Source organism: Bos grunniens, chromosome 2 (genome assembly GCF_055505025.1).
Source record: "Bos grunniens cultivar Pamir isolate PY7600 chromosome 2, Bosgru_T2T1.0, whole genome shotgun sequence".
In the NCBI taxonomy this organism is placed as follows: domain Eukaryota; kingdom Metazoa; phylum Chordata; class Mammalia; order Artiodactyla; family Bovidae; genus Bos; species Bos grunniens.
The window spans coordinates 19,025,837-19,046,192 of record NC_141166.1 but is presented as its reverse complement, the minus strand read 5'-3'; the positions used below and the strand labels follow the sequence as shown (position 1 = coordinate 19,046,192).

The following is a 20,356-nucleotide window of genomic DNA, read 5'->3' as shown; positions in this document are numbered from 1 at the left end:
TAGGGGGCGACAGAAGATAAGATGGCTGGATGGCATCACCGACTCAATGGACATGAGTTTGAGTAAACTCTGGGAGTTGGTGATGGACAGGGAGGCCTGGCATGCTGCAGTCCATGGGGTCACAAAGAGTTGGACAAGACTGAGCAACTGAATTGAACTGTACGTGACTACTGGAAAAACCATAGCTTTGATTATATGGACATTTGACGGCAAAGTGATGTCTCTCTTTTCTAACATGCTGTCTAGGTTTTTCATGGCTTTTCTTCCAAGGAATAAGTGTCTTTTAATTTTGTGGCTGCACTCACTGTTCACAGTGTTTCTGGAGCCCACAAAAATAAAATCTTCCGCTGTTTTCAATTTTTCCCCAGCTATTTGCCATGAAGTGATGTAACTGGATGCCATGATCTTAGTTTTCTGAATGTTGAGTTTTAAGCCAGCTTTTTCACTCTCCATTTTCACCCTTATCAAGAGGGTCTTCAGTTTCTGCCATGACAGTGGTTTCATCTGCATATCTGAGGTTGGATGAATCACAAGCCAGAATGTCAAGGGTGCATGCTGTTACCATGACTTATCACTGCTGATGATCTTGATTGCCTGGCAGAGCATCTGGTTGCTCTTAAGATCACTCATCCCGATTTGCACAGTGCATTCTTTGGGAGGAAGTCACTCGGTACAGTCCACAGTTGAGGAGGGGGAATTAGGTTCCCTCTTTGAGGAACAGTATATCCATAAACTACCTGCAATTCTTCCACAAGGGAGAGTTGTCTGTTCTCCTCCATTGATTGATGGATTGCTTTGTGGTCCTCTTTTATAGCCAGTTATGTTAACATCTCTCCCACAAAACAACAAGCTCTCTCTCTATCCTAAGAAGTGGCCAAGCCAGAACCTGAGTCTTCTGATTCCAAGTCTCAAGCCTCCTACCACATCAACCACTGAACTGTTCCAGTCCCTGGAATAATTACTCTTGCTTCAGAGTCCATTAACTGATGGGGGGACTTCATTATTGCCTGTGATCCTTGTATCCTTGTATCCTTGTATCAATTTAAATATCTGTGTCATCAAGATGAAATAAATGTATATCAGCTAAACAATTCTGAACAGCTCTAGAACACCAGATATCGAAACACATGGACATTTTCTAACATTCTGTGTGTGTGTGTGTGTATGTGTGTGCGTGTGTAAAGGTGGGTGTAAAAATAGATATTGAGAGTCCTCCTAAAACATATAGTACAATATTTTGAAACTACCTGATCCACATATGCTCTCTAATGTAAGATATTAAAATCACCTAAAAAAAAAATGGAGATCAACATGGCAACAAAATTTACACACAAGCATCGTAAAAAGTACCCTTCCAGGAAGTCCCAAGGAGACAGAATGCAAAGAGGCAGACAGGAGGAATTCATTTTTGGAGAAACACCATTCAAGTATGAAGAATCATCATAAAGAGAAAGGCAGCAGGCATATTGGGAATCCATTGACTTTATTCTCAACAGCTATTACCCCTTGTTCTGAGAACAGTATATGATTTCCTTAAGAGAAGCCTTCCTTCCAATCTTGGTCCCCAAAGTCTGACTAGGGTTAGTCCTGTGCTGGACACACGACCCAGGGCTGGTCAATGCTCAGAATCTAATCTCTGAGCCACAATGATTGGTTCAGAGACACACATTTGACCCATGTCAATCAACCAAAGCTAATTTCAGGACTTTCCCAAGCAACTGGAAAAAGAGGCTCTTTTGTCCCCTTAGGGTCACTTAAGGATGGTGTGAGCCTGGAGCTGCTGGAGGTCACCAGCTGGAATCTGAGAATAAAGCCAACACGGAGGAAAGTGGGGCAGAGAGCTAGAGAGACTCATGGCCCAGATGACATTATTTGAGCCCCTGATACCATAGTGTCTACACTTTTCAGTCCCATGAAACTAGAGATTCCTTTCTTGCTTGAGCTAGCTGAGCTTTCTGTTGCTTGCAACCCAAGGAGTTCTAATTAACACCCGCTACAAGTGTGAAAGAATCTTGATCTGGCCTGGTTTTCAAACCTCTCTCATCTTCATTTTTCTCATCTATAAGATAAGAACCTCATACATAATCACCGAAGTCCTTATAAGAGGGCTTAATACATTCCTATTTAAGACTACGAGCTTCCCAGTGGCTCAGTGGTAAAGAATCCACCTGCCAATGCAGAAGACTCAGGTTCCATCCCTGGGTTGAATTTCCTCCTTCCCCTGGACGAGGAAATGGCACCCCATTCCAGTATTCTTGCCTGAAAAATTCCATGAACAGAGGAGCCTGGAGGGCCACAGTCCATGGGGTCCAAAGAATCAGACAAGACTGGACAATCGAGCATGCACACACACAATTATGTCTACTTAGTGAAACACTTAATTGTACTTCTGGTCTACTCATACTCATGGAAACATACAAAATTCACAATCATCTTAAAATTAGTAATTTTACTGGCTTTTAGCTATGGTTATTCAAATTACTGAATTTTGTGAATTACAAGTGATTACTGCAAGTTAATTATTACTCGAATAAAACTCATTTTATTTTTAGAGGTTTTCTATCAGTTAAAATACAAAATCACACTTTTAACAGTGATTTCCGAAGGTGTTAGGCAAAAGCATTAAGCCATGCAGGAAAATTGTTTCTGATCCAGATGAAAATGGTTTTATGTTGAGGCCATCTTAAAACAATGGCCTGCTTGTCTAAGATGTATCTTAATTGCCAAAAAATAAAATGATGCAATGATTACAGTATTTCACCACTTTAAGTCTTCAACCGAATGGGATAAATTTCAGTACTGAGCTCAACATCATGTATAGTGAATTTTTCTATACATTGAAGGATGAGCAGTAGACAGCTGTGATAACATGAAGAAAACACTACATATGTAGACAGGGGACTCCAGTATCAACCCAGCCACTGTTTGACCTTGGGTAAATCACCAAGATACTCAATCCACTCCAGTCTCACCTATCAAGCAAAGGAAATGCCTCCTCCAAAGAAATATGAAGATTAAAAACACATAATACAGAGAAAGGAGCCTCACACACAGCCAGGCACATAAGTAACTGAATACTGAATGTGAATCTGAGTGCCCATAAGAACCTAAATATGCTTTTATGGGCAATTCCCACCATACTTGCCCAGAGGACTGTCCTTGTGATTCCAAATGTCTAAGCTTAAATTCTTTGGTGAAGAGAGTCCAAAGATGGGAAGTAAGCAATATTCAACTTCTGACTCTGACATTTGTCTCTGTGGTCTTCACTTTCTTCTGCAAAATTAGAGAAATGGCCAAGATGAATTCTAGGATGGTTCCAAGCTCTAAAAGTCTACAAAATGTGTTGCCATCTGTCAGTGTGAAAACTCGTGAACTTCCAGGGTGAAATCTGAAACTAGCCCCCTGTGGAATGGCAGGTGGCAGATTTAATAAGCAAAGGAACTTACTTATGAGGTATATCTTGGGCATCACAAGACAGATTTCTGTCCCTGCCCTCCAGAATCTTAAAATTTATGTAGAGGTTCAGCCATGTCTCCAGTCCAGATGCTCTCAACAACACGTTGCTCTCAAGGTCATGTCCTTGAAGATGGCTCTCATGGTAATGGCGGGCAGAATGCACATTCCAAGGATGAGACGGGGATGGGTGAGGAGCTACCAATTGCTCAGAGTAAGCTGGAAAATCAGCTAGCAGTCAAGTCTTCTCAATGACTTCCTCCAACACCATTTTAATCAGTGCCCAGAAACTGGCTTTCCTGGTGGCTCAGATGGTAAAGCATCTGCCTGCAATGCGAGAGACCTGGGTTCGATCCCTGGGTTGGGAAGATCCCCTGGAAAAGGCAATGGCAACCCACTCCAGTACCCTTGCCTGGAAAATCCCATGGACAGAGGAGCCTGGTAGGCTACAGTCCATGGAGTCGCAAAGAGTCAGACAGGAGTGACTTAACTTTCACTCTCAGAAACTGCTAGTGAAAGGATGAGTTCCTTAGATTACTAACCTTGCTTTGAAAGACAAAGAGCATCATCTCCTCCCCTCCCCCAGCATTCTACAAAAAACGTGTTTCAGTGTCAGACTGTGAGTGGGTCAGGCCTGGAAGATTCCAAGTCATGGAAATGGAGGGACGAATGGGAAGCAGATGTTTAGGCTGAGCCCTTGACCTGAGGATTCAGTTTGTTTTATGAGCTTCTCTGGGCCACAAACTATCCAGAGTTGCCAGAACTGCCAGCTCCCTGAAGGTATTTGTTTGTCTGTTTCTTTGTTTAGGGTAGAAGGCTGTGCCCTAGGGGCCATGTTAAGCTTTGTTGTTATTGTTTAATCATGAAGTCGTGTCTGACTCTTTGCAACCCTATGGACGGTAGCCCATCAGGCTCCTCTGTCCATGGGATTCTCCAGGCAAGAATCCTGGATGGGTTGCCATTTACTTCTCCAGGAGATATTCCCAACCCAGGAATCGAACCCGCATCTCCCTCATTGGCAGGCAGATTCTTTACCACTGAGCCACCAGGGAAGCCCCCATACTGAGCTTATGAAACACCCAATTCCCACTCCTTTCTAAACCAGGCTGCCCAAATCCCAATCCCTGAGGATATTACCTAGGTTCAGGCTGGAAGAAACAAAAAGCCTGGCAGTGGTTGCTAAGCAACAAGTGATCTCCAGCCTGCAGCCCCACAGGCCCATCACCAAGGGCAAGGGGTCCCACCTCCCTGCCCACTCGAATTTCTCATTTATACTGAGCTCATTAAAAAACTAGCTATGTCAGTGCTCTACATAAACCCACAGGAGCTAGCTCCTTAACAAACAAGCATGCTCAGATGGTACAGCAACCTATTACGATGACCAGAGAGACCACACCGGGCACACTGCATGTGCCCCATGGGTGCCAAGGCCTAGAGAAGGGGACTGCACCAGGCATGTGAAGGTCTGCCAACCAGACCAAGACCGTCCTCAAGCTGTATGTGGCTACTTAGGATCTGGATGGCCCTGCATTTTTTTTTTTTTTTTTTTGCACTTTCTGGCCTTGATTTTCTTCTCAGTGAAGTGAAGCAAGCGGACCAATGACACCTAGAGCCACTTATTCACAGTGGTTCCAGTACCCCTGTCCAGCTCCCTCCTTCTCCCAAAGGAGATCAGCAGACACAAGTACTAGAATGCGGCTTGATTGCTGGAGTGGACGAGCAGGGCTCGAGGCCCAGGCTGAGTCAGAAGACACAGCTCCCCAGTGCACATGTCTTCCTGGGAGGGAGCCCCAGACACTGAGCTCTTTCAGGAAGAGACAATGGAGTGGACAAGCAGAATGTTATGAGAACTGGGGCAACAGACCAGGCCAGGAATGGACTACCTGGGATGCTGTGTGCCGGGCAAGGACAGAAGCAAGAAGACATCAACCCTGGCAAATAAGATCCCCCTGGAGGAGGGCATGGCAGCTCACTCCAGTATTCTTGCCTGGACAATCCCATGGACAGAGAAGCCTAGCAGGCTACAGTCCATAGGGTTGCAAAGAGTCAGACACAATTGAAACAACTTCACATGCACTGAAGTGCAGCACAGGGAACTCTACTCAATATTCTATAATGGCCTGTATGGGAAAAGAATCTAAAGTGTGGATATATGGATATATGGATACGGATACGGATAACTGATTCACTTTGCTGTACACGTGAAATCAACACTACATTATAAATCAACTGTACACCAATAAAAAAAAATTTTTAATTTTTCTTCCGAACATACAAAACATCTCAAGGGTCCACTGAAGGTGAGGGAAGCGAGGAAAACCTCATGTAAGAGATTTTTTTAAAGGAGTCAGCACACTGAGCACAGTTTTTAGCCCTCTTAAGGCTGAACATAATGGTTTTTTTCTTTAGAAAACAAAAACAAGAGTGATTTTTCTTTCAGTCAGTATAGCCCCCAAATCTCCATCCTACACCCATCCAACCCCTTCTTTATAAAAGAAAACATAATATTAAATTTACTTCTCTCCAGCTGAGAGTTTATTTTAAGCCTCATAGAAATGCTAATATGAGTTCTCATTTCTCTGTCTCACTTATTATTTCTCTCATTATGAAGCTTTTCTACAGAAATAAAAGAATTCCCTTTTGCACAATCAAAAAAAAAAAAAAAACCAATGGCCAGTTTTAAAGAGTGAAAATGAAGATAGAGGACCACAAAAATTCCTGGTCAGGAAAAAAAGGGGTTGTTCTCAAGGGAAAACGTGCTAAATATATAACATGAAATTAAAGCATAAGGGAAATTTGCATTTTGCTGAATATTAAGATGAGTCTTTTTCTGCCCAAGCCTGGATAGAGAACACTTTTTGAAATCAGACCATTACACCATCAAGAACTTCTAAGAAATACTCTGGTATCCAATAATACCATTAAAATTAACTTGGTGATCTTAACAAAATACTAAGAAACCCATGCCAATTATTAAAAGGGAACTTTGCTGAATAGTTCTTTTTTAAAAACAAATGAAGCATCTTAATAAAATTGTTGCAGTGTTTCAGCTTCAAAAAAAATAAAGACAAATTACAAGTATTTAAATATGATTTAGAAGATCCATGCCAGTCCTTCCTAAAATAGCCATAAACTAGGGCTAGTTATGTTTAATTATACATTCTAAAAAGACAATAGGATCAGTCCTGTCAATATAAATCTTAGCCAAAACAGAATTCTTTAAAAGCAAACTCCTGGTTTAAATTAGGCAGTTCTCAAAATATTGTACAATATAGTACTGGTATCAAACATTAGAATTCTAATTAAAACCTATTGACCATGATGAACTTGGATTTATAAATAAGAACAAAAAATGATAAAATTCTAAAGGGCAAAACAATGAGCATAAGCAGAATCAAAAGAGAAAAGATAAGTAGGGGAAAATATTAATAACACAAAGGACAAAGGGCTGACTTTCTCATTAACAATGAGCTACTGCAGATCAACTTTTTTTTTGGCACACCAGGCAGTAAGCGGGACCTTCCTTCCCTGGTAAGAGGTTGAGCCGATGCCCCCTGCATTGGGAGCAGGGAGTCTTAACCACTGGACCACCAGGGAAGTCCCAGGATAGATCAGTTTTAAAAATGAACAACCCAAAAGAAAATCAGGCAGAAATAAAAATAGTCAATTCATTAAAAAAAAAAAAGTGTTCTTTCATTCACAATTTTTAAAATGCAAAGAAAACCAGGAAGATACCATGTTTTATCTATCGGTTAACACATAAAAATAAATCAAAATCTGGGATACCAGGATTAACAAAAATATGCATGAACAGGCATTCTCAAATGCTGTGAGTAAATGAGCAAAACTGTTCAATCTTTCTGGATGGCAATTTAGCAATACTTATTAAAATGCTTAATATATATAACTTTTGACATGCATATATATATATATACACACACACACACACACACATATGTCATTGCATATAATTATGTATACATATATCGTCATTGCAACATCATTTATAATGGAAAAATGGAAGTAGTGCATTTCAGTAAAAAATGAGTACATAAATATTCACATAATGGAATACTATTCATCCATCAAAAAGACCGAGCTTGCTTTCTGTTTTAAGACATGGTAAAATTTTCGCAATAGATTAAGAAAAAAATCTGCAGAATAGTATGCATAAGATTATTTCTTCTTTATATAAAATAGCTGCATGGATATATGAGAATTTACATATGCTTCGCATATGCTTCTATGTACAGAGAGGACAATGTAAAACTACACACCAAAACGTGAATAATGATTACTGCAGAGGCATGAGACTAGCAGAAGAGATGGGAAAGGGGTAAGATAAGGTTACCAGTGGCCTTATTTCCTATATTTTTACACATTTTTAATGCCGTAACACAGTTTGACAGTTGCCCTTGAAAGGGACTATGAAGATGTAAAACTATGAGCTAAGTTATTCTTTTAAATGCAAGCTAATAAAATTGGCCTTGTGTAACTATTTGGCAAGAATTTAAATTGTCATTGAGGAACTCTTCAGAGCAAAGCTGGGAATCAGAGTAAGGATTAGTTAGGATTTTCAGGTAGGGTTGTCAGACTAAGCAAATTAAAACTACAGAACTCCCAGTTAAATTTGAATTTCAGAAGAACAATGTGCAATACTGGGACACAAAGGAAACAAAACCCATTTTTATGTGAGATTCACATTTAACTGAACAGCCTGTATTTTATCCGGCACCCCTATTTGGGAGCTGCTTCATGGTCCCAGGGTGGTTCTTGGCACATGCCTTAGTCCATGCCCAGAAGTTCCTTGTACATTTAACTAGTTTCGTCTTCCTCGGTTCCAGTGGTTATTTTATTGGTGGAAGACTTCTTCAAGAGTCTCATGAAACTTGTGGGCCATTCTCTAGGAGAACAAATACATACAAAAGTTGGAATCTCAAGACATCGACATACTCTTGAAACCATCTGTAGGTTCCAGGTTAAGAACTTTAATTTCTATCTAGATGTGACATGCTATCCTGAGTCTTGAACTTCATGTCATCTCAACAAATTTAAAGGACTCACACAACCTGACCTCAAGGCTTACTCTAAAACTACAGTAATCAAGGTCGTATAAAACTGGCAGAAGGACAGATATATAGAGTCAATGGAATAGAATAAAGTATACCCACACATGTATATTCGAATGATTTTCAACAAAGGTGCCAAGATAATTCAGTGGAGCGTCTTGTCAACAATTATTTCTGGAACAACTGGATATTCCTATGTCAAAAATAAATAAAAGCTACTCGTACACTGAACCACACACAAATACAACTATTATCTCTAAATAGGTCAAAGACTTAAATGTAACACCTAGAACAATACAAGTCTAGAAGAAAATACAGGAGAAAAATTTTGTGACCTTAAGTTAAGCAAAGATTTCTTACATAGAACAGAAAAAGAAGCACAAATCAAAAAAGGAAAAAATTATACATTAGATTCCATGAGTTCTAAAAACCTGCCCTTCAAAAGACACTGTCAAGAAAATAAGAAGACAAGCCACAGATTAGGAGAAAATATTTGCAAGTCACATACTGAATAAAGGATTTGTACCCAAAATATAGAAGGAATTCTCACGACTCATGTGAACAAATATTTCATCCAGGAAAAGGTATGGATGGCAAACAGCACATTAAAAAATACTCAATATCATCCATTGCTATGAAAATGCAAATTAACACAGCAGTGTGATGCTGCTACAGACAGGTATTAGAACAGCTAAAACCTAAAGCACCAATGATACCAAGAACTGATAAGGACGCAAGCAACTGGAGCTCTCACTTAATGCAAAGTAACATGCTGGGAACCAGCTTGACAACTTCTTATAAAGTTTAATATGTCCTTACCATGTGACCCAGCAATCCCACTCCTAGGTACTTACCAAAGAGAAATGAAAACATGCCCACTTAAATGTAGATGAATGTTTACAGCAGCTTTAGTCATAATCACCAAAAACTGGCAACAACCGGAAAGTCATCAACGAGTGAAAGGATAAAGCAAACAGTGGTGTATCCATACGGTGGGATACTGCTTAGCAATAAAAAGAAAAACCATTGACGCGTGGAACCTCAGAAGTCTTACACCAAGTAGAAGCAGCACGCCTTCTTTAATTTATATAATGTTCTGGAAGCCGCAGAACTCTAAGAACAGACATCAGATCAGTGGAGGCTGGGGCAGGGGAGAGGGTTCACCACAAAGGGGCAAGCTGAAATTTATGAAGGTAATGAGCTAGTCTATATCCTGATTATGGAGACAGCTACACAACTATACTTCAAAAATCATAAAACTGAATGCTTAAAAGGGTGAATTTTACTGTATGCAAATTATACCTTAATTTTTTTTATAAAGTCTGAAAACCCTGCGTGTAAGGAATAATCAGGAAGGTCAGTTTAAAGTTAGAGAGTTTGGTTTTCTTTTCATATTTTCTATATCTTCCCTTTCTTGGGTAGTATATGGAAGATATACTTAACAGTTTCCTATATTAATACACTTCACTTTGCTTAAAAATTAAGGATGCTGTGGGAGAGACACTGATACAGCCTTAGGGTTGGACCCTAGAGCCTGGCTACAAACATCCCTTGAGAAGAAAGACTGTGGAAGGACTTGGCAAGGGGGACCAGGACCAGTCTTTAGCTCAGTCAAATAAAAATGGAAAAGTAAATTCTTTTCACCAACATTTATGAAAATAGTCAGTCAACCTCTCCCCTTGGCATGGACCAGATAAATATTTTCAGCCTTGTAATCCATCTTGTTCGTTGCAAATTCTCCACTCCGCTGTACTTAAACAAATGGACAGTACTTAAACGAATGGGCGTGGCTGTGTTCCACAAAGTCTGACGGATACTGAAAATTGAATTTTATATCATTTTCATGCATCCCCAAACCTTATTCTTATTTTTGTTTCCAATCATTTGAAAATGTTAAAACCATTCTTGGCAGGGGGCCTGTCTGCTGTATGATGCCTGGTGCTCCTGGAGTCCTGAAGCCGGCAGTCCTATCTGGGGTCCTGCTCTGCCCTCACTCACCCTGGGGAGCATCAGTGGCCGACTTAGAGAAGCCCCTCTTCTTAAAGACAACTGCACTCCGACTCACACTGTGATTGTTGACCAAAGATAGGTCAGTGTTCAGATGAAGCAATGAATGATTCCATAAAAGGCTAGGTGGCCTGCACATGCTCAGGCCACATCGTTCTCTGTCGTTTGGCACCTACCTGGTAAGGGGGCTACAGAGGAGAAACTAACAAAAGTCAGTGCAGTGGGGAGTCAGCACCAAAATCGGAGCTTTCTAGTATCTGATATATCACAAGCAAAGAAAAGAATCTCTACTGGTGGAATTTTAGTCTTTTTGGAAATCAGGTATATATATATCCAAAGGAAAAGCATGAAATAAACAAGATTCCTCTTACAGATATACACAATGGCTACTAGCTCTTAGTAGGTGTCTCCTCTGGGCCAATCACTGGGCTGGATACTTTTCTAATCCACAACAAATTTCAAGGTTGGCATTGGGATCCCATTTTCACAGAAGAGAAAATCAAGGGGCAGAAAAACGAACTACTTATCCGAGGACCTTCAGAGTCCACCCTAGGTCTGATTCCCTCACCTGGACTCTTAACAATCCAGCGCATGCCAGCTTCATGGAGACTTCAAGTCCACTTTAAGATGCAAAATCTTTGCCATTGGAGGAAAGCATAAGCCAGAAATTCCAGGCCATTTGAAGCTGGGTGCTTTTGGATGAGAAGGTCCAAGAGCAGGTTGGGATTTGTACTCTTTTTCTCTGCCACATGCCACATGCAGGGCAGGCTGTGGGGGAGATGTCCAGAGTCCAGAGGGGGCTTCTCAACCCTGGTCCTACAGTAGAATTACTTGGAAGACATTTTAAAATCCCAGGTGCCCAGAGCCCACCAATTAAATCAGAACCTGGGGGTGGGAGTAGAGGGACCCAGGCGCTCATTGATGTTAAAGCTCCCAGGTAACTCTAACATGCAGCCAGGGTTGAACACCAGTGTAAATAAAGAAGGAAGGAGGAAATATAAAGAAATTCTCGGGACTTCCCTGGCAGTCCAGTGGTTAGGACTTCGCCTTCCAATGCAGGGGGTGCAGGTTTGATCCCTGGTTGGGGCACTAAGATCCCACATTTCTCGTGGCCAAAAAAGTCAAAATAAAAAACAGAAACAATATTGTAACAAATTCAATAAACACTATAAAAATGGCTCACATCGAAAAAACAGATAAAATTTCTCTTTAAAAAAAGCTTAAAAAAAAATTCTATCCACAAACTTTACTGTGCTGTTGGACTTTCTGTCTGGGGGGCAAATTTCGGACGTTCCTGCCTCTGGGTTAGGCAGCACTGACCACAGCCGTCTCCTGAATCAGTAAGAAGATCTAAAAATATAACTCAGCCATTCCGTTTTCTGACTCAAATACCCTTCAGCTTCAGACAGGTTTTCTTTCCTGTTTGATGCCTGAAATGAGGGCATAAACAAAAGCACTTTGGATGATACTGTGTCACATGAGACGCTTAAGCAAAGAAGCTAAAGACAGAAATGCATCTTTGTCAGGTGGCCAAGCTGGGAAAAATGATGTTTCCTAAGAATGCACCAGATAGACCAAATAAGAAATCACTCCATTTTCATAATGCCAAGAAAAACAACTGTTTCTTTCCTTTCTTAAAATCGCTCAAAGGATTTAGATGAGCTTTATCTGTTTGTTTCAAAAGAAAACTTGAAGTCACTGAGACTTTTCCAAGAAATTGTCTCTTTCATAATAAAAAGAACCAAACATTTATCAAAATTTCAGCACAATGAATTTTTTCATTTTAAAAACTGAGGTTGTAGTATAACTCATCCTATTAGGGAGAAAAAGTCGTCTGTTGCTTGAAGGGAAACAATCACAGACACCGAATAGACTAGTGTAATCATATTATATATGAGAAACAGATAATCTTTCTCCTAGCAGTATACCTTGTATTTATGCAACATTTTACTTTTTTTCTCAAAAAATTTTGAAATAATTCTCCCATACATCTTTATATTTATTGAAAAAAATTCACAATTTCCCATTTATTAACTGCACCTTTTCTAAAAAAGAAAATAAGATAAGCATTGCTAGCCCATTTTGGAGATACGAACAGTGAACTTCAGAAATGTTTAATTTCTCTCACAAGTTCACAAAACATGAATACCTGTAGAAAAGCCAGAGGAAGGAGCGATGTCTCTTGACAGCTAACACAGAACATTTTGTACAATCACAATGTGAACTGGTGCGTGTGCATGCATGTGTGTGAATGTGTGCAAAAAGTTCAGCAGCGAAGGCTGATGCTGTGCAAAGTGCTAGAATCCCTTGTTGTTGTTTGTTAGCAAACTTCAATCAAAAATTCATCAGAAGCAGAACCATTGTTTCAAGTTAGGGTGTTTAATCAAAGAGAGGATTATAGAATCAGCTTAGTGGGTAAAACTCCATAAAAAGCAGCTCCAAAAACCCCTTTTTCCTCCAAGGGGAGAAATTGACACATTTTCATTTTAATCCCAAAGGGTAAGATTCCCAGAGAACATGACAAGAAAAAACAAACAGGTGTCTGCCTGTTTGAATATTTGACAAAGAATCATTTCATTAAAATAAAAAAGCTTTCCAAACAAAATAACACAACTTTAATCCTTACATGTGATGGAAGGCTCAATGGAAGGGAGGCATTCCTGTACCACTCACCGAAAAGAAAATTTGGCCCAGCAGCTGCCACCTCTGATACCTGCCTGCTTCCCCAAATGAACCAGGAAGGCAAAAACAGCAGCTTCAATAATTTTATTTTAATTTGAAGTCTGAAGTTTTTTTCAAATCCATCAGAAATACTTAGGTGTCTTTTATGTGGTATCCATATGCTTTCACGATAGCAAAAAATAACTTCAGCCAGGCAGGACCTATGATTCTAACTCTGCAGGAAGGTCCTGCTTGGTAGGCAGCACAAGGAGAATTTTCTGTGTCTTTATCAGTCCTGAAGCTTTTCATTCCAGCTGGGCACAGCCATCTGAACTGTGTTTCAGAGCAAAACAGGGTGTTTTAGAGTAAAGCCGGACTCAGAAATCACTCCATCCCCTCTTCACTGAAAAGACTCAAAGAGGTTATGGTGCTAATTTAAGGTCACATAGCTAAAAATAACAGGGACAGGACCAGACTTTCATCTTAGCATCCTTCAGACTCTACAGATCTATTAATAACATCAAGCCAGCCACCTGGTTCAAATCCTACACTGACTAGCAGGGTGACCTTGGGGCAGTCATTAAACTTTTCTGTACTTCATTTAAATAACGGGGATGGTTCCAGCACCTAGCTCACAGGACACTAGGAGAACTCGGGAGCTATATTTGTAAAGCCCCTGGAATAGCACTGGCACATAGCAAGTACTTGAGAAAAGAGTTAGTAATCGTCATCATCGTCACCACGTCTCTGTAGGTTAGATTTCCATATACATCCTCAGAATCCATTGAATCCTTAGGATTTCATACTTTTCAGCCTGTTCTAACACTTTAAAATAGATGTATCTTAAGATGTATCACAAGTCTGGACAGGGGCTTGCATGGCTTGAACCTCTAGCCAGTATCAATGGAAAGAGCACCTAGGCCATCTTATCAGCTTGCCTCCACGTGGGCAGAAGGGGAAGAGAGACAGATGACACTAGACAGGTGTCAGCAATCAAATATCAAAAAACAGAATCAGACCGTTCATCACCAACCCTGTGAGGCAGATCCCATCCTCAAAGATGAGGAACCTGAGACGTGGCTTAGATCGCCTGTAACAGCAGGTTCAATGGGGGCAGCTCAGCTTCAAACCCACAGATCCTCCTTCACATTATTCACACTACTTCCCAGAGCCTGGGTACTTCCATCACCAGCTGATACCAGAAGCACTGCCTGGAGCCATGGCCTTGCCCGAACATCAGCCAAGTGACCACACAGAAGCTGAAGACAGCCTTACTCCATTTTAAGCCCAATTAGTGGTTCATGGCTTTCTTAACCTTGCAACACATACCCAAAATAGAAGGAGGGGGAGGAGGGAGAGGACAAGAGAAAGAAAGGAAGGAAGGAAGGAAGGAAGGAAGGAAGGGAGGGAGGAGGCAGGGAGGAAGGGAACCTCAGAGTTAGGTTTGGTGTTTCCATTGCTGACATTATTGTCTCTGTAGCTGGGGGAGGGGTGACACTTGCTGTCTAAAGAATTCTCTTCACGTACAGGTAGAATTCCATATTCAATTTATCCAGCAAGCATGCCGTTCTGTTTCAGCAACCATTCGGTCTGCAATGGCTAACATCCATTTCCCTTATCTGTAATTGAGTATGCATAAGGGGCTTTTTCCTCTGTTTAACTTCTCTATTCAGATTGCCTTTTTCCCCCTCAACAGAAAACGAGTCTCGAGTGTTACTGCAAGATAATGAAAGATTAAGTTAGCATTAACAGGAATCAATTTGTTATGGGTTTATAAGACTCCGAATCATCTCAGTTAAGTTCTTCTGGGTAACCAAGTCAGATCAGGTTCCAAATTTGCTAAGCTTTCCTGTTAGAATTACAGTAACTCCAGCTCTCTTCAACTCAGAACTCTGGACACCCAGTACAGCTTCTCCTCACATTCACACAGTTAAGAACTTCTCAGATCAGAGCTAGAGATCTGACTGTTTTGACCAGTTGTTCTGCAATATTTGTGCATCAGTTCATGACTCGTCTCTGAATAAACGCAGTCTTCTGTCAAACCCCCACTTTAGGACAAAAAATATTTATGCTTCTCTGTGAATCATCTTTAGGAAGAACTAAAGAGGTTTTTCTCTCTTTTGAAGATTTCTTATATTTTTAGAGTTACCAAAAGAATAAGTCCCAGAGTTGGGTTAAATTCCCTATGTTCAGTCTTTCCTCCCATATACTTAAACTGATGTGCACTCTAACCTACCTTCTCCCGTGCATCGCTACTACACTCTGAGTCCAAATCAACTATTTCTTTCAAGGACAGATTTCAGACATGGAAATGTGAGAGTGGTTTGATGGAAGCAATTAGGCAACTCATTTCTCCAGTAAACACCGTGCACATCATCAATCAACAGGGGAGATCAGTGAGCAGGATTTCGTCCTAATGGCTCATATGGCTCCAGCTGGCATCTCCCCAGAGAGTCCTCATTCCCCAAATTTACTCCCAGGTTCATTCACACATTCATCATTATCCCCTCTTCATCCTTATCCTCATCTCATCAGCTCACTGGAACCAGCTAACGAAGAGGAGCACAAAACTGAAAAGATAGGGTCAGCTTGACCCTATTTGCTACTACCCAGAAAAAAAAAAAATTCTAGAAAATAGCAAAAATTGTCTGTCAGGGTCAAGCTTCTCAGTCCTATTTACCTCTATCCAAAAAATATTAAAGCTTAACCCACCCTACCCTATCAAATCACATCAAACCACATGTGGCCTCTTCACCACAGGAATAAAAGTGCAGCTAAGCATTCTCCAAGTAACTCTTGGGGCATTCTCTTAGATTTACATGAAATAAACTCCTCCCCTCCAAATGGAGGGAAGAAAGCATTTGATCTCAACAGTGTTCCACCTTCACTTGGTTTAATTTCATCATTTCAGATAAATCCACTCTTTGCCCCTGCCTTGGAACCAAGGCTTGGGGTTTTTCTACCTGCACACCCAGGGCTGCCAAGTCACCTACTGAAAACGTTGGTGTGAATAGGTCAGTAGGTTTCACCGAGCTTTTAACATTCTTTAAACCAGCCTTGTTTATTATCTGCCAGATTCTTCTCGAAATCCCAAATCCAAAGGCAGTAGCTGGCCATCTCTCGTCCCTCCCCTGGCCCCACGGTTCCTCGAAGCTTCACTAAGCCTGGCTGCCTGCCCCAAACATGCGCCTCCAGGAGCGTCGGCCGGGAAGGCTACGCACCAAGCCCCACTCGCCACGTCCCCTCGAATGTTTCCTAGGGCTCCAGCACTTCCTCCTGAGCTCAGAAAGGTCTGGCCACGGGGAGGCAGCTGACCTCTCTGTCTCCAGCTGCCTTGTCAGAGCCCTCAAGGGAATTGGAAAGGAAAGGAAATGCCCGACCACCGGGCACGGAGCCCGCGACTCCCTGTCGCTCTTACAGCTCACGCTCGGGTCCAGCGGGACAAAGAGCAGGGGTCACCTGGACACGAACATCCCGCCAGGGACGCTCGCAGGCTGGCCCTTCTTTGCAGCTAGGGCGGGCACCAAGACCCGGCTCTAGCGGACGGTGGCTCGGCCCGGGTCGAGAGGGGCGCACCAGTTGGCGGCTCACGGTCGTACCAGAAGTATGAGAGCCAAGGTAGCCACCAGGCCCTGGAACGGCGCGCCCCGAGAGCCCCGAGCTGGCACGGCCGGAGAACCAGGGTAGGCAGAGAAGAGACGCTTGCAAGGTCGGCCAGGGGTCCGCGTTCACGCGAGCCAAGAGGCCACTTCCATCGCCCACCCCGAAAAGGGAGAAGCTTGGGTCAGGCCCCTGGAGCCCCGCACTGGACAGCGCGCAGTGGCCAGCGCCGCGCCCTCCGCGTCCACTCACCTGGCAGTTGGTGCCAGAGACCCCGGCGGGGCAGGTGCAGCTGTAGCCGGGCTCGCCGGCGGCGGCCGGGGACTGAGGGTCGGGCACAGGGAGCTGGGAGCACACACCCCCATTCTGGCAGGGCTGCGCGCTGCATGGCCCCGGCACGGGCAGGGGCGCGGCGGGCACCGGGCTGGCCAGGCAGCCGCTGCGGGGCCCCGCGACGAGTAGCAGCAGCAGCAGCAGGGCGGGTGCCGGGGCGCGGCGGGGCTGCATGGCCGACGGAGAGGGCGCGGGAGCGGGAGCTGGAGCTGGGGCGCGGCGGCGGCGCTGGCGGCGGGAGTGGTGGTGCTGGCGGCGAGAACACAGCTCAGTGGGGCCGGGCGCCTCCTGCAGATGCGGGATGAGAGGTTCCCGGGGCAACGGCGGGCGGGGCTTGTGGGCGGGGCCAGCGGGGGCGGGGCTCCGGGCGGGCAGGGGAGGGAGGGAGGTGGGTACCCTTCCCCCCAAACCAGGAGTTGGGGCAGGCGGAGCAGAGAGGCCGACAGGGGGCCCCCAGCCACGAGGGGTGCGGTCAGAGTCGGAGGTGTGTCCAAAAGCGGCTTTAGGAGACAGCGGTGGTGATGCGGGACTGGCGGGGAGCTCCGAGGGGCTCGGGAAGAAAAGAGGGGTGGACGGGGTCAATGCCAACGCGGGGAGGACTTTACGGGCTTCCAGGTGCCGAGCAGCGCGCGCCCGCCGCGGGACGAGCAGCTGCCGGACTGGCCGCGGCCGCCCGCGGCCCCTCGGCGCGGAATCTGCGAGGCCGTAGCGGAGACCGGCCTTATCTCGTTCTCGGGGCTCCTTCCCAACCCCACCGCCCGCCACAACACTCCTCCCGACACACACAGCCCTCCCCGCGCCGCCTCCCAACCCCGGCGCCCTGACAACCGCAGATCGGTGGGGCTGGCTAGGAAGTGAGTGACCTTGAGTTCTGCGCAGCGCGCCCCAGGGCCCCTGTCCTTGGTGCTGACCGAGAGCCTGCCCTTTGCCGAGGGCGGAGCCGGCCGCGCCGCTCGGAAATGTCTGACTGTGGCATGGGAGAGCTGAAAGAGGCCTCGGGATCAGGGTGTCCAATCCAGCCTTTGAACCGAGGAGGAAACTGAGGCCCAGACGGGCTGGACTAGACCCTAGTGGGTCACTTGACTCCCAGCCCAGGACGCGGTCGGTTTTCTGAAAGAGCAGTTCAGAAGTGCATGTTCACGAAGGCCCTGCCAGGGTTTACTATAGAGCCCTGAGTTAAAGGGAATGTTCCTCCCGACCTACTTGGGTAGGGGGTACGGAGAGGGGAAGGGGAGGCTCCTCTAAACATCCAAGTTAGGCTGACTCGTGCTTTTACCGCTGGGCGGTCAGGATCCGCCGAGGAGATGAAGCCCACCTTGTCTCCCCATCTGACCTTTCACAACCTCTGTTACGGATGGGCTCCCAGGAGCTAGTCACCTTGTCTTTAAGGTGGCCGTGTGAGAAAAGAAAATGGGACCCTCTGGGATTAACAGGATTGCCCGAACTGAATTAACAGTTCGGGCAAATTTTCTAGACCACACAAATAAAGTTTTGCAAAAGCTGAGCCAGTAAGAAAGTGGAGATGACGCGTGAACCCAGCATGAAGGTTCCACAGATGAGCAGCCAGGGGCTGATAAAAGTCTTCAGTGAACACAGGAGCCAAACTGCCCGGCCTCTCCCCACCTCGCTCAGACACCCGAGCAAGTGTCAGGCGGTTGTGCTTTAGAAGATGTCTAAAATCCATGTGGCCATTACAAACCAAGTCACTGAAACCCAGACTAATCTGCCTGCAGCTGGAGAATTCACACCTCCAAGTGGACCCAAACAGTTATTACATTTCCCTCACACCTGCTGTCTTTTAGCCCAGACCTCCTGTTTAAAAAAAAAAAAAAAAATCTTAATTTTGTGCCGCACCAGCACCCTCTGCTGGTACTCCTCTCATCATTCAGGTGTTTCTGTGCCGATGGAGTGTCGCATTCTTTGCTGAAACTCTTACCTTAAATTCTGGAATAATGAACTAGTGCTGCTCATTCCTTTCCATCAACACACACACACACACACACACACACACACACACACACAGAGTGAGGTGTAAGGTTGTGAGCTAATTAAAATCACACTTTAGTTTGCTATATTTTTGCTTAACCAACTCTCTTGGGGGTGAATTTCATATCACTTTGAACTATGAAAGAAGTAACTGGTTTTATTTTCTGGATGCTGATTTCTGAGTTTTCAAGCTAACAGTGAACTTTTATAAAAATATATTCTCTCTGTCTTTATCTTTAAAATGCATATTATGAAAGAGACAGTACAAGACCATTTTTATCCAAGTTAAAAAAGACTAAATCCAGCCCTCTTAATTATAAGAGGAACTATGCAATTATTTCTGGACAGTAGAATATGGTATTATGTGCCCTGGATGCAAAACATCCACACACTAAATACCATGCCAGTGTTCTCACTGTTATTACTGCTGTTGTCACTCGTGGAGAAATGGGTCTTTTCTTTGGTTCTGAAGGTTGATTTAGTGTTTGGCTGACAGTTTCCAACCATCTGCAAGACCTCCAAATACCTAACCAAAGAGCCCAACTAATATATTACTATGTCTTATTAACATAGTTATTAAAACAATGCTGGTTCTATGTTTAAACAAAAACTCAAAGTTCATTTATCCAGACCTTTGGTTCATATTATTCCAAACTTAAAAACATCTAATCTTCTCACTAAGTCACCTTATTTCCTTTTTTGATAGAGATCCTACTTTAATAAGTCAAAGGCAAAATACCCAAATAACATGTCTAGATTTCAGCAAACCATGTGATAGAATTTCTCAAGATCCCCTCATGGAGAATGTGGATTTGAAACCATTGAACAACTGTAGTCTGAACATACTAGTCAGCAAATCACTACCAGGCTAGAGGAAGTTTTTAGGGAAATGCCATAGACTCTCAAAATTTGGCAACGAATACAATTCATATCAGAATCAAGATGTAAAAATATTTCAACCAGGTAAAATACTGAGCTAAAATAAAGAAAAAGGAATATTAATGAATGACTGTGTGTTTGGCCTTAACTGCTATTTGCCAATACTTTTACCTCTATTCCTTCCAAGAACTTCTTTGTAGGGTTGTACTTTTCAGACCTCTTGCAGTTAGGTGTAATCACATGACTTGTCTTGGCCAATGAAATGTGAGGGGAAATAGCACACACCACTTCCAGGCGGAAGCCTTTAAAATCCAGTGGAAATTCCCTGGCGTCCTGTGGTTGAGACTTGGTGCTTCTCCTTCAGGGGA

The 20,356-nt window shown here is 43.5% G+C and overlaps 1 protein-coding gene across 2 annotated transcripts in view; it reads right to left on the bottom strand.

Annotated features, from left to right (window-relative positions):
- Nucleotides 1-17,399, bottom strand: part of DNER (delta/notch like EGF repeat containing) — a 390,866-nt gene extending 373,467 nt beyond the window's left edge. For both annotated transcript variants that reach the window (XM_086337448.1, XM_086337457.1), the window contains exon 1: nucleotides 17,043-17,399. In XM_086337448.1, the coding sequence (XP_086193574.1) occupies nucleotides 17,043-17,297 (255 nt within the window). In that variant the 5' untranslated portion in view covers nucleotides 17,298-17,399. The remainder of the gene's footprint in view (nucleotides 1-17,042) is intronic.
- Between the last annotated feature and the right edge of the window lie 2,957 nt (nucleotides 17,400-20,356).